Source organism: Microcebus murinus, chromosome 14, assembly GCF_040939455.1.
Source record: "Microcebus murinus isolate Inina chromosome 14, M.murinus_Inina_mat1.0, whole genome shotgun sequence".
Lineage (NCBI taxonomy): Eukaryota > Metazoa > Chordata > Mammalia > Primates > Cheirogaleidae > Microcebus > Microcebus murinus.
The window spans coordinates 12,370,982-12,385,948 of record NC_134117.1 but is presented as its reverse complement, the minus strand read 5'-3'; the positions used below and the strand labels follow the sequence as shown (position 1 = coordinate 12,385,948).

Sequence of the window (14,967 nt, the reverse complement as noted above, 5' to 3'; positions counted from 1 at the left end):
AAATTTCCATATAAACAAAAACAGAGAATTTGTTGCCAGCAGACCTACATAACAAGAAATGCTAAAAGGAAGTTCTTCAGGCTAAAGGAAAGAAATATCAAGTGACAACTTTGATAAACACCACCACCAAAGCTGCTGCTGCTTTTTTTTTTTTTGAGACAGATCTTACTCTGTTGCTCAGCCTAGAGTGCAGTGTCACTATCATAGCTCACAGCAACCTCAAACTCTTGGGCTCAAGCAATCCTCCTGCCTCAGACTCCCTAGTACCTGGAACTATATAGGTGCACACCACCATTCCCAGCTAATTGTTCTATTTTTGTAGAGGCAGAGTCTCATTCTTGCTTAGGCTGGTATCAAACTCCTGGACTCAAGCAATCCTCCCACCTCAGCCTCCCAAAATGCTAGGATTATAGGTGTGAGCCACCATGCCCGGGCTTTTCTTCTTTTAATTTTTTTAAAAGACAGGTGACAACAATTTAAAGCAAAAATAACAATACTGAAATTTTAATAACCTATATAAATGATATAAAATATGTGATAACACTAACAATGAGAACATAATGGGAATATACTCTTGTGAGGTCCCTATAGTTTACACTTTTGAAGTAATGTTTTATTAACTAACTAGACTGGGAAGCAAAACACAAACAGAAAAATGGCAGACCTAAATATAACCATATCAATGGTTACATTAAATGTAAATGAACTTCAACACTCCAATGAAAAGGCAGATTGTCAGACTACACATAAAAGCAAAAACCAACTATTTATAATATATAATAAATATACTTTAAGTTCAAAGACACAAACAGACTGAAAGTACAAGTTTGTAAAATAATACAGTAGTCTCCCCCCTTTATCCATGGGTGGTATGTTCCAAGATCCCCAATGGATGCCTGAAACTGTGGATAGTACTGAACCATATATCTACTATGTTTTTTCCTATACATACACATGTTAAAGTTTAATTTATAAATTATGCATAGTAAAAGATAAACAATAATAAAATAGAACAATTATAACAACATACTGTGTTTACAATTTCACAGATTTGTTATTAGTGTAGCTCTTAGCAACCTCAGCATATGATTTTTTTTCTTTCCTTATTAAATCCAGAACTTTCACCTTTTCACTTAAAAGAAGCACTTTATAGCTTCTCCTTGGCATATCCTAATTATCAGAACCACTACTCTTGCACTTTGAGGCCATTATTAAGTAACATAAGGGTTACTTGAACACAAGCACTGTGATACCATGAAGGTCTGTTCGATAACCAAGACAGCTACTAAGTGACTAACCAGTAGATAGCATATACAACATAGATACACTGGACAAAGCGATGATTCATGTCCTGGGAGGGACAGAGCAGTATGGTACAAGATTTCATCACCTACTCAGAACTGCGTATAATTTAAAACTTACAAATTGTTTGTCTCTGGAATTTCCCACTTAATATTTTCAGATTGCAATGGACCAGGGTAACTGAAACCATGGAAAGTGAAACATGGATAAGAGGGGGCTCATGTATATACCATGAGAACAATAAACTTAACAAATGTAGTGGTTATATCACTGTCAGACAAAATAAATCGCAAGACTAGGAATATTATGAGACAAAGAAGAATCCTTCATGATGATAAAAAAGGGTCAATATATCAAAAATAAATAGGCAACAAATAACCAAACTGCATGAATGAGACAAATTCACAGTCATGGTTGAAAATTTTAATACATTTCATTCAGTAATTGCAGAACAAGCCCCCCCCAATCAGTAAATATATTGATCTGAATGACAACACAAGCAGTCCTCACCTTGTGTTAACTGAAACTTGTGCATAACAGAATTATGTCCCAGCTTTGCACTGTTCTGATATACACAATTTTAGTGAACACAGGGCCATGCAAAGTGAGATTGTCTATATATCTTTTTGCATAGTTTTGGATTTTAGGAAGCATGTTAATGTTCTACATTTTCAAAACCAAAACTCAATAAGGCTGAAAAGGTAAGAGACTGAAACCGAAAGCAACCTGAAACAAACGTTTAGATGAACAACATGATCACAGTAAAGGTAAAATGAATCTAATTTATGAACATAATATTTGACCATATGCCTACAATCTTGGGTACAGTTCGGGAGAATTACAAATCAATCTTGAACTCCTTGTAGTAAATGTTTTTTGTACTTTCATGGACAAAGCAATTCTGAAACTATTTGAGATGTATAACAAGACTGAGCAAATGAGTAAGAGCACGGATGTTTGAGAGCCACAAAATACAAAAAGGGGGAAGAACAAAGACAAGGAACAACCCCATAAGGATGGGCTAGAATTGAAGGTATAGGTTCAGTATCTCTCATCCAAAATGCTTGGGACCAGAAGTGTTTCCAATTTTGGATTTTTTCAGAGAATATTTGCTTATAAATAATGAGATATTTGGGGGATGAGACCCAAGTCTAAACATGAAATTCATTTGTTTTATATATGCCTTATAGCCTGGAGGTAATTTTATGCAATATTTTTGATAGTTTTGTGCATGAAACAAAGTTTGTGTATGCTGAACATCAGAAAACTAAGGTGTCAAGTGTGGAATTTTCCACCGTGGTATCATGTCGACACTCAAAACGTTTCGGATTTCAGAGCATTTTGGATTTTGGAATTTTAGATTAGGGCTGTTCAAGCTGTATCTCATGAACTTATGATTAATTATGTATGTGTAAGTGTATATACATAAATGTATTTCCTTACTCTGCCTGCTGTAGGGGGTCTATAAACATATGAAGTAGCAATAAACACACCCAACACCCAGATCTTGGTTCCTAATACCATTCTCTACTAAAAATAACCAGGGCTCTTTGGAAAAATAGCGGATTCTAGGACTATGGCAGAGAAGATACAAGATAAACCCAGAACAGCTTGTTATACCAGAAAGTAATGAAGTCCTAAAAAAAAAAAAAAAAAAAGATGGGTCATGTCACAAGCACACAGGGGCCAGCTTGAGGGAGTTCTTACTGGCCAAATCTAGGACAATTTAGGCATTAAAATAATTAAGGACAGTGAGGAATTATAAACATTGAGAAATACAAGAATTCATAAGTCCATGCTAACAATAAATAAATGGGGAAGAATGGAAGAGTAAAATGTCAACTGCTGAGATTCTCTGTAATTGTGCTATATTTAACATTTAAATTTTTTTTAAAAAGATGTAATTTTGGAAGTCAGCAAAACAAAATAACACCCTAAACGCTGTTGAGAAAATATAGGCTTTAGAATAGCATGAGTGTGACTCAGTGAAGAACTGACCTTAATTAGAATCTCCTTCTCCCTATGATGAGTACAGTCTATCCTAAATACACTGCTTTGGAGTACAGTACTCTCATACAACAAAACTTTATAGCCCTCGCCTTCAATGACCTTTGTTTTTTAAAATGTAACTGGTTGATAAAATCAGCCCCAAAAACAACTCCACCTTATCAGTGGTTTTTTTGGCACCAGGAACTGGTTTCATGGAAGGAGAATATATGGCTGGGGTGGGTGGGGGGTGAGATGATCTCGGGATGATTCGAGCACATTACATTTACTGTGCAGTCATACCTCTCGGCTAATGATAATCTGTATTTGCAGTTGCTTCCCAGTGCTAGCATTACTGCCTCAGCTCCACCTCAGATCATCAGGCATTAGATTCTCATAAGGAGCGCACAACCTAAATCCCTTGAATGTGCAGTTTACAGTAGGGTTCATGCTCCTAGGAGAATCTAATGCCACTGCTGATCTGACAGCAAGCAGAGCTGAGGCGGTGATGAGCATGATGGGGAGCGGCTATAAACACAGATAAAGCTTCACTTGCTTGCCTGCCGCTCACCTCCTGCTGTACTGCCTGGTTCCTAACAGGCCATGGATCACGTTTGAGGACCATAGCACTACCTCATTCGATGTATTTTACTTAAATATCTGTGAAAACTTCTGCTTAGAATTTGGCACCAGAATTTTTTCTCCTGAAGTAGAAAAACGTGCACAGAAAACAGTTGCAGAAAAAAAAAAAAAGCTAAGGTATGTGAGGTGATACATATGTTAATTAGTTTGATTTAGCCATTCTACAATGTATACACACTTCAAAACATCCTGTTGTACACAATATACAATTTTATGTCAATTAAAAAATTAATTTTAAAAATAATTAAATTTTTAAAAATGAATATCAGAGCTAAGTAATCTATCAAGTTTCCCTTGTGGCCTTGGCTGCCAGAAAACTGATCTTCTCTACTCTATATGGTTGTTATTGATCTAATTCACCTTGTATTTGACATATACATACGGGTATATGCTTTCTTTGCACAATACCTCTAATCCTTTAAGATAGAAGATGGACTATAAGTTATAAATTAAAAAATAACAATATGATTGCAACACTAATGTGAAACAATTTAATCTCTCAATAGCAGTACAAATATGGCAAGTGAATTCACCTGTGGTTAAAAAAATTAGCTTTCATCAACTCAAGAAAACATGCAACTGTTTAGAATGACTGCTTTTTAAAAAAATACTTGATAAAAGCAAAGTGTTAGAATCAATTTTTACAAGTAAAATTGCCTTTCCACCTCCAAGCTACTGCTTAGGAAATTCAAAACTATATTTCAGAAATTAGAAAAGAACCTTCCCTCTATAGTGTGAGACTCTTTTAAATTAATAAAATTCAAATTCCAATTCTCACAATCAAATATGCAAAAAAAGAACATAGTTTTGTTTAAAGATTGTTTTCCTTGATAAATACTGTAATGACTATATTAAGACATAATAACAGAAGCTACAACTACAGGCTTATTATGTGGTAGGCACTGTTGTTTAGTTGCCTATCTCTGATCACAATTACCAGCAAGGGAGCACCCTGGCCCATCTTACAGAAGTGGAGCTTGCCTAATGACACAACATAAGGGCACATGGCTAGGATGTAAATTCAGTGCTTTCTATAACTTAAAAGTCTGTGTTATTTCCACTTCATATAAAATGACAGATATTATTTGGTCCTTCCTCCAAAAAAGGGCACGGTTATTTGTGCTTCCATTTTCTCTAGTGTTTCTTTCTGCTTCAGAGATTACAATAAACCACAAAAGTTGAATTTATATTCAAAACAAAAATAAAAATTGAAATAAAAATGCTTAGGTTACAGTAATATCTCCTTTTTAGTTTGAATCCTATAAACTTCGAATCCACCTTAACTGAGAGTTCTATTTTATACTAAGAAAAAGTTCCCAAGAAAAACAAAAATTTAAGTAAGATTTTAATGGAAAGAATGTTCAGACTTCAATATGAAGATAAAAAAGCAGAATGAATTGAGAACTTATTCTCTCCTTCATCAACACTTTTAAATAATCCTTAAACTATATGAACAATAACCCAGCACCACAACACTGAGTAACTTTTACATGTTCAGGTTTATAAAGATAGTGCATGGAAATCTCTTTTGGTAGTGTACCTGTTCCAAAGATTAACTTATCACCTGGGGAAAGGTGCTGGCCACATAACCCAAGCATACAGGACTAACTTAAGAACAAACCAATTTTTATAGTCCTTTTGGGACTATTTTTCAGGCTTTTCCCTTCAACTCAATTATACACTCTCTAAAATATGGGTTCTTAACTTTTAACCAGGTGATACATCACAAAAATCAAACATTAAAAAAAGTTTATACAGTGAAAAGTTCAGCTATCACCTTGACCCCTGTCCATCATTATCAAAGTACTGCCCTTCCTCTTTACCCTATGTCTATTGGTTTTTCATGTATCCATTCTGAGATTTATTATACAGATCTTATTAAAATAAAGTACATTATGGGTACTCCACAAAGTCTAACGCTTTTCTTTGTATCATTTATCTCAATTTAACATGACCTAAATAATGTCTGGCTATATTTTCTCAATGCCTTATGCAGTCTTTGATTCCTGTAGCAAGGTGTAAGTGAACAGTATTTTAGATAAAGCAAAAGAATAGTGAGCAAAGGTGATAACAAAGCTAGTTGTTAAACAGCCACAAGCTAACAGATATCTAATCTATCCATAACACCACTGGCAACACTAAGGCAAATATACTAGTTTTTTTCTAAATACCTAGCATAGTACCTAATACATTTATTTTATTGTATACTGCAGTTCCTTTTACAAAATACACAATATATTTAGTCTCTTTTTTTTAATAAAAGAAAATTCCTTGTCAACCAAACTTCCTGTTATAATGATGTACAATCCTGAGTCACGTCAAGACTTAAAAAAAGATTAAGTATGTTATCAACATACTCAAATTAGCAAGGACACAAATGTGTTAGGTACAAAATATAACCTCTGTACTCAAGGATTTATTTTTATTATAAGTTGGAAATAAAAGTGGTAAGTACCAAGTAAGTGGTACAAACAAGTGTCATAGACATCTCGTCTAAGGATAGTATACTTGTACTTAGAATGATCAGTCAGGAGAGACATTCAGAAGGTTAGCTTTTGAGTTGTTAGGTGACAAAGAGTCTTTGCTTAGCCAAACTTTAGTCAGGCTTCCGAATCTTCTGCCAGGCCCATCTGTGCACTTTCTAACAAAGTCCAGTTTTAGCAAAGAATTCCCATTCTTGATATCTCATCATTTTTCACTGTCCCCCTGCCTGGTTACATGTGATCAGTCTGGACTGTGTTCAACAAGAATTCTGTTAGGCTGCTTTAGCCAGAATACCCCTTACTCCTGATGTTTCCTCTTAGTAATTTTCTATCCACTGACCCCCACACTGCTCCTTGGCTATAAATTCCCCCTTGTCCATGTTGTATTTGGAGCTGAGCCCAATCTCTCTTTCCCATTGCAAAACCCCACTGCAGGAGTCCCTATACCTATCACAATAGTCCTGATACTGTGCTTTAACAAGTATCATTAAATAATCTTCTCTTTAACACAGGAACAGCTCTCCAATAGATAAATTAAAAATAAGCCAAGTGTACTATGTATCTAAAAAGTTAGGGAATGATTGCAGAATAAATATCCCACCTCCTTAGCCCCCATTAGAGTGCTTTCTAAAACATGGTTTATGTTTTTTGTAAGTTTGAATTTATGAAATTAAATTTATGAATAAAGAATTTACAGGTAAATAATACAATTTAAATTAACACATAAGGAGAATAAAAACAAATACTGCTTAAGTACATTTCCACAGCACTTTCTTTCCCATAAGGTATTAATAACAAAACAAAGAACATACCTGCTACACTCTAACAACGTAACTTTAAGACGGCCTTCAGTAAGTGCCCACTGTTGTATATGGATATGCTCTTCATCTTCTTCAAATCCTTGCGAGGTTTGGTATGGAAAAAACGGCTTAAACCTGACAAAAGTAAAGATAAGTCTAAATTTCTGAACAAACACCAGAGTTTAAAGCATAGATAACAAAACCCATATGTGTGAAAACAAGACACACAAAAAACACCTATCGTGTTTCCCCGAAAATAAGACCTACCCCTAAAATAGGCCCTAGCAGGATTTCTAAGCATTTGCCCAATATAAGCCCTACCCAGAAAATAAGACCTAGTGATGGGCGTGGCTATGCAGCATACCTGCACAACGCATGCATTTTGTCGCGGAGCAGTAAAGAAGACAAGCAGCCCTTCTCATCTGCCCCATCATGACAGCTACTATCCCAGAGGTGACCAGAAAGGTGGGGGCAGCACCACCTACAAGGTAGGCTCCCCCTGTCAGGTTCCCCTCCCCCTTTCAGGTCCCCTCCCCCCGTCAGGTCCCAGCCATGCTGTGCCTGCTGCAAGCTGAGGCTTTGAGAGGAAAATAACACATCCCCTGAAAATAAGCCCTTCTTGAGGAAAAATAAATATAAGATCCTGTCTTATTTTCAGGGAAACACAGTAATACCACATGTGTTCTATAAAACCAAAGTTTACCACATCCCCCCATAACTGGTAGCAAATGGCCCCTTCTCTGTGGCACCCAGAAGTCCTGGTTCTTTGGCATGACTTCATTGACAAGGCAGGACATTTAGAACAAAGAAAAGAAAAATCTAAAGGCAGCCCATAGGCCTTGAAGCTTAGGTGGAACAGGAGAGAGATCCTTTGTGAAACAGATGGGAAGAGTGTTCCCACAGTACAAGATCAAAATTCAAAACACACGCACCATGGAAATAGTATACAGTCAACTTTGTATTTGTGGGGGACTGGTTCCAGGACCTCCTGAGGATATCAAAATCTGGGGATGCTCAAATCCCTGATATAAAATGGCGTAATATTTCCTTATAACTTATGCACATTTTCCCATATACTTTGAAACATCTCTAGATTGATTATAATACCTAATTGCTGTAAATACTATGTAAATAGGTGTCATACTGTATTGTTTAGGGCAGCAGTCCTCAACCTTTTTGGCATCAGGGACTAGTTTCATGGAAGACAATTTTTCCATGGATAGAGGTGGAGGGTGGGCAGAGCTCAGGTGGTGATGCAAGTGCTGAGGAATGGCTGTAAATACAGATGAAGTCACTCACCTCCTGCTGTGCATCCCCCCCCCACCAGTTCATAAGTTTCATGGAAGACAATTTTGCCATGGACTGGGGTGGTGGGTGATGGGGTAGGGTGCAGTGGAGCTCTGCGGCCCAGTCCCTAACTGGCCATGGACTGATACTAGTCCATGGTCCAGGGGTTGGAGACTGCGGGTTTAGGGAATAATGACAAGAAAAAGAAGTCTGTACATGTTCAGCACAGGTGTAATTTTTTTTTCACCTGAATATTTTCAATCCATAGTTGGTTGAATCCATGGATGCAGAACCCACAGATACAAACTGCCAGGACAACTATAACAGACAGTAATTAGTACATGATAATGATAATGACAGTATCAACAACAAATAGCAGCAAAGGTGTTCATCAGAGATGTTTGCTATTGCCAGGCATGGTATGTTAAAGTGCTTTACCCGTATTATTTTATTTTATGCTCACAACCCTGAGCCAGTATTACTACTAGCTCCTTTCTCCATAGGAAAAGAGTGATGCTTAGAAAGGTTAAAGAAAGGTTAACTTTACACAATGAGTGGCTAAACCAGAATTCAAGCTAGTCTGACTCCATCAAAGCCCAACTGCATAAAACCTCAGTTACCTAAGAATTATCTAGGCATTTATGTGCTCATCATTAATACCCTTGTTTTTATGGAGAAGCTTGTGCTGAGTTATAAATTATAGCCTTTAAAAAACTTTTAAAACACAACTCATACTCCTCCATTAAAGTAATAGACAAAGAAAATGACAGAAAATTGGGCTTTAGGCCCTACAGTTTTCAATTCACCCTACACACTGTCACTAGCTATGACGTTTGCTTGTTCAAAAAGTTTTAATGGTTTCCCACTGACCATCAAAAAAAAAGTCAAAAGTCAGGATAGGCAGAATGAGAAAGAAATTTGGTTGAAAATTTGGTTAAGGCGATTTGGTATGAGAATAAAAAGGAATTCAAACTTAAGAAACATATTGCTTTGAATAGCATCAAGGTTGAGAAACTGGAATATGGAGAAGGAAATGTAAATCTTCATATTAGGCAGGTCTGTATTAAACAATATTTATATAAATAACGCAAAACACAGACCAAGAAGACTTAACTATGAACAGAACATAAATGTTACCAATTAGATAAAAATGAGAATGCATTTTAATGAATGAATTGAAAAAACAGATATAATTATATCCAGAAAAGACAAAAGGGAAGGTGAGAGAGAGAGGGTATTAACTTAGCTAAATACTCATCTATCTTAGGAAATCAATAAATAGCACCTAAAGTTGCAGACTCAAAAATAGCTGTGTGATACTGTTTAGTAATACAGAGGTAATACTATAATTATTAGTATAGTTAACACTTATTGAATACTTAGCACGTAAAAGGCATTATATTTATTAACTTAATTCCCACAATTCTATGAGATACGTACTGTAATTAGCTCACATATTGCAGATGAGAGAACTGAGACACAGACAGGTTAAATAACCTGCCCAAGAATAAACAGCTAGTAAGTGGCAGAACTGAGATAAGAATCTAGGTATTCTAGCTCCAGAATCTGTGCTCTTAACCAATGCCTCTTAAAAGGTGTTAAAAACAGAAATACATAGTTACAAATGGTTGCTTCCCAAAGAGTGGGACTTAGGCACAGGAAAGCAAAGGGTTTAAGAAAACAATTACTTATTTTCATTATAAGTCCTTATGTTCTATTTGATTTTTAAATTATATGCATTAACTAAAATGAAAAGACAGACAATACTAAATGTTGGAAAAGATGTAAAACTGTGGATGTAGATTATAACTATTTTGAAAATGATATAGCAATATCTGCTAAACCTGAAGAGACACATACCCTAAAAGACAGCAATCCTACTCCTAGACAGATATATCCAACAGAAATGTGCACAAATGTTTCAAGACATGTGTAGAAATATTCATAACAAGATTATCCAATTGTCCATCAACAGTAGAAAGGACAGACTGAGGTATTGTACACATACATAGTGGAATACTCCACAGCAAATATAAAGAACTATATTGATACACAACAACACGGATCAGTCTTTCGTCTCAGAAAAATATTGCTGAGCTAAAGAAGCTAGACCAAAAAAAAAAAAAAATTGTGTGCATACGATATGATTCAATTTATATAAAATTCAAAAATAGGCCAAAAAAAAAAGCAATGGTGTTAGAAGTCAGAATAGTAGTTACTTTTTTAGGCAGAGGAGGAGAGGGTAGTGAGTGGGTGACTTGTGGGAGCTTCTTGATTGCTGGTAATACTCTTCTGCTTGTTTTGAATGCTGATGTCATGAGTCTGTTCACTTTATAAAAATTCACTGAGCTTCATTTTTATGATTAGTACATTCTTCCAGTGATTTAATAAAAGTGTAAAGAAAAAATATATTTGATTTTAAAACATGCATTACTTTAGCAAAATTTTAAAATATTTAAATTTTATACCTACAAGGGAAGCCAAGCCTCTTTCTAATATTGGTGAAAATTTTTTGCAACATCTAAAATATGTTTTTTATTTAAGGATGTCTCTTCAAGTTTGCTCTATAAGCACCCTGAATGCCAGCTGGTTACATCTCTATCACATGGCAGCAGTAAAACTGTTTGCAAACACTGCGATCTTTAGAGAGAAAGGGTTTACTACAAACACAAGTATAAAAATATGCTGAGGTCTAGATCTACTCTTAGCTTCAGATGAGCTTGTGCGTCCTTGCCCAAGGGATAATTCTGCTATAGTTTTCAGATCAATAAAAGGGAAAACTGTGTAACAACTGGAGTTAGTGGGAAAAGGACACATTTTCTAAATGCATAGCAAATCTTCTAACTCTAGAAATATTCAGGCACAAGTTAGATGAGGATTTGTTAGGAAGGGATGGTGTTATGAAAACACCAAATTCAGAATCATATAAATACAGACTGTAGTCCCAACTTCATCACTTAGAAAGCAGTTGACTTTGGCAGAGTTTTTCATCTCCTTGAACTTTAAATTTTGTTCAAAAAAGAGAGGAGTAATATATGCTTTTCTTTCCTATGAGAGGATGAAGTAAGATTAATTCATACAGCACCACCTTTTAAACTACAGGGCACTATATAAATGTTATATGCTTATCATAAAAAGAATTCTTAAAAGTTTAAGAAGCATACTAGATTACCTTTGAGGTACCTGCCAACTCAGTCTAAGATTTTGCCTCACATTTAGGACCACATGTTCTTTCTTCCACACCCATATATTGAGATCTCAATTATGGCATGAATAAAATACTCTAAGAAAAAAACATTCTCTCCCTTTTTTTTAAAGGGACTTTTTTCCTACATGATGCTCAATAATAATATGAATTTTATCAATTAATGAATAGAAGAGATGAAAAGGGAATCTTAAGATATTATCTAGCCCAACCTCTTTATTTTCTAAAAGGAAACGAAGGCCCTGAACAGTGAAGGGACTTGCCTGTACAACTAGTTATAAGCAGACCTGTCCTTGGAACTAAGCCTGACCCCCACTTCTTTGCATACCTATAGAAACTAACACTTACCTAGCATTTATGTGCCAGGCATTATTCTAAGAGCTTTACGTATATTAACTCATTTCATTTTCACAACATGTGTCTGAGAGTATTTCTTTTTTAAATTTTTTAATTGACAAAAAAATTATATATATTTATCACATACAACATGTTTTAAAATATGTATACATTGTGGAATGGCTAGATAGAGCTAATTTACATATGTATTATTTCAAATACTTACCATTTTTTGTGGTAAGGACACTGACAATCTACTCTTAGTAATTTTCAATGATACAACTGTTATTAACTATAGTCACCATGTTGTATAATAGATCTCATGAACTTATTTCTCCTATTTAATTGAAATTTTGTATCCTTTGATCAGTATCTCCCCCACTGTTGTGTCTATACCCACCAACCCCTGGTAACCACCATTCTACTCTCTACTTCTATGAGTTCAACTTCTTTAGATTTCACATATTAAGTGAGATCATATAGTATTTGTCTTTCTGTGGCTGGCTTATTTCATTTAACATAATGTCCTCCAGGTTCATTCACATTGTTGCAAATGACAGGATTTCCTTTTTTAAGGATGAACAGTATTCCATTGTATATATACCACAATTTCTTTATACATTCATCTGTTAACAGACACTTAAGATGTTTCTATACTTTGGCTACCATGAATGAATAATGCTGCAATGAAAATAGGAGTGCAGGTATCTCTCTGACATACTGATTTCCTTTGGATATATACCCATAAATGAGATTGCTGGATCATATGGTAGTTCTATTCTTAATTTTTTTGAGGAACCTCCATACTGTTTTCCATAATGGCTATACTAAAGTATAGTATCACCAAGAGTGTATAAGGGTTCCTTCTCTCCACATTCTCATGTGACGGTATTTCTACAGAGAAATTTTTCCAGAGGCAGAATTGCTGGCTCAAAGAGAACACATAAGTTAAAATTGTCCTCTTAAAAAATTGGACTGCTTTAAAAAAGTCGTATCAGAAAAGTATGAGTACACATCTATTAGAATGGTTAAAATTAAAGAGAGTAACCATATCATGTGTTGGCAAGGATGTAGGGCAACTGGAACTCTCATACACTGCTGGTTGAAATGTAAAATGACATAACTCCTTTAGAAAAAATGTTAGCGGTTTCTTAAAAAGTTAAACATACACCTACCAAACCAGTCATCCCACTCCTATATATTTACATGAGAATGAAAACATATCTTCACACAAAAGCTCGTGCATGAATGTTTACAGCAGCTTTATTTATAATAGCCAAGAATTGGAACAACCCAAATAGCTATCAGCAGATGACTGGATAAATGAATAGTATATCCACACAATGGAATACCACTCAACAATAAAAAGGAACAAACTATTGATGCTCACAACAATATGGATAAATCTCAAAACCACTGCTGAGAGAAATAAGCCAGACCACCTCATAAAAACAAAAAAAAGTACATACTGTATAATTCCACTTATATAAAATTCTTGAAAATATAGCAACAGAAAATAGATCAGTGACCATCTGAGGAGGGGAGTGGAAGGAGTAGATTACAAAGAGGCACAAGGGAACTTTTAGGAATGATAGAAGTGTTGGCTATCTTGACTGAGGTGAGGTTTCACATGTCTATACAGTTTATTATATATCCATTATATCTCAATAAAATTATTTTTAAAAACAATGGAATATAGTGCGCCTAATAAGTTCTAATACAATGCTATTTTTTACTAAAACACATTTTCCTAATGGATATCTGTGTTACATATCCTGTATAAGTTCTGTAAAATCAGAATATCTCACTGTTAATGGTTTACAGAAAGTCAATTCTAGTGTTAATCATGGGCTAAGCTACTTTAGATATCTAACATCTAAGATTTTCAAAATAGTGTCTCTTGTCTTCCAAATTATTTTATCTATATTATGATGCTAAGTAAAATATAAAGAACTTGATAAAACTGTTAATTCTATCAATACTTCCCTGGAGTCCTAGAAAGAGTAGAAACCAATAATAATGGCAACAATCTAGCCAGTGCAATTGGATGGTTCTCAAACTTTCTCAATCTACTCCTCTAAGACAGATCCACAATTGCCACACTTCAAGGGGAGAGGGTAAACAAGCCCGTGTGATTAAAAGGTCAACTATTCTCTGTTCTAATAAAAATCCATATGAAATAGTTATTTTATGACAATACACCTAGACATTTTCTAATTTGGTTATTGAAAAAAAAAGACTGCTAAGCTAGATGTTAAATAATTATATTAATGTTTAAGGTGAGATAGCATATTGTGCTTTTTACAAAGAAACAGACATATTATGTCTACAAGTTGTTTCAAAATAATCAGGGGAGGGGTATGTGGTAAGATATAGATGAACAAGAGCAGCTGCAAATTAATGACTGGCTGCAGATAGGGGCAGAGAGGGTTGTTCACTGAATTATTCTCTTGACTTTTGTGTAAGTAAAAATTTTCAGAATGAAGAATTAGAAGAGGTTTGCTCTGTATACTAAAACAACTTGGTTTCTGTCTTCCTGTTTCCTTTTTCTTTCTATACTTTGCCTTAGCAACATCATTTGCTCTCATTGATTTTATCACAGCTCCATAAACTGATGGCTAAAAGTGAATTAAACACCTTTTCTTCAAACTTGCTCGATCCTTCTCTCCTGTTTTCTCTTACATGCACCACCCATTTCATAGACACTTAGAAATCTGGAAGTTACCTTTTATTCCTCCCCTTCTCACAACCAGTCTATCCCTCTTCCCCTGCATCCATTTACCTTAAGATATTTTTTCTATTGTTGTATTAATATGGTTTTCATTGGCTTAGTTCAGGTTTTCACTGATTACTTAAATACTTAGACATTACTTAGATTACTTAGACATTAAGAGTTCTGAAATTATATTTCCTTGTTTTAAAAGGG

The 14,967-nt window shown here is 35.0% G+C and overlaps 1 protein-coding gene across 1 annotated transcript in view; it reads right to left on the bottom strand.

The window, feature by feature from the left end:
* PDZD8 (PDZ domain containing 8) overlaps positions 1 to 14,967 on the bottom strand; it is a 91,839-nt gene that overhangs the window by 55,538 nt on the left and 21,334 nt on the right. Inside the window, exon 2 of the mRNA XM_012774971.3 lies at positions 7,226 to 7,348. Coding sequence (XP_012630425.1) covers positions 7,226 to 7,348 — 123 coding nt within the window. The remainder of the gene's footprint in view (positions 1 to 7,225; positions 7,349 to 14,967) is intronic.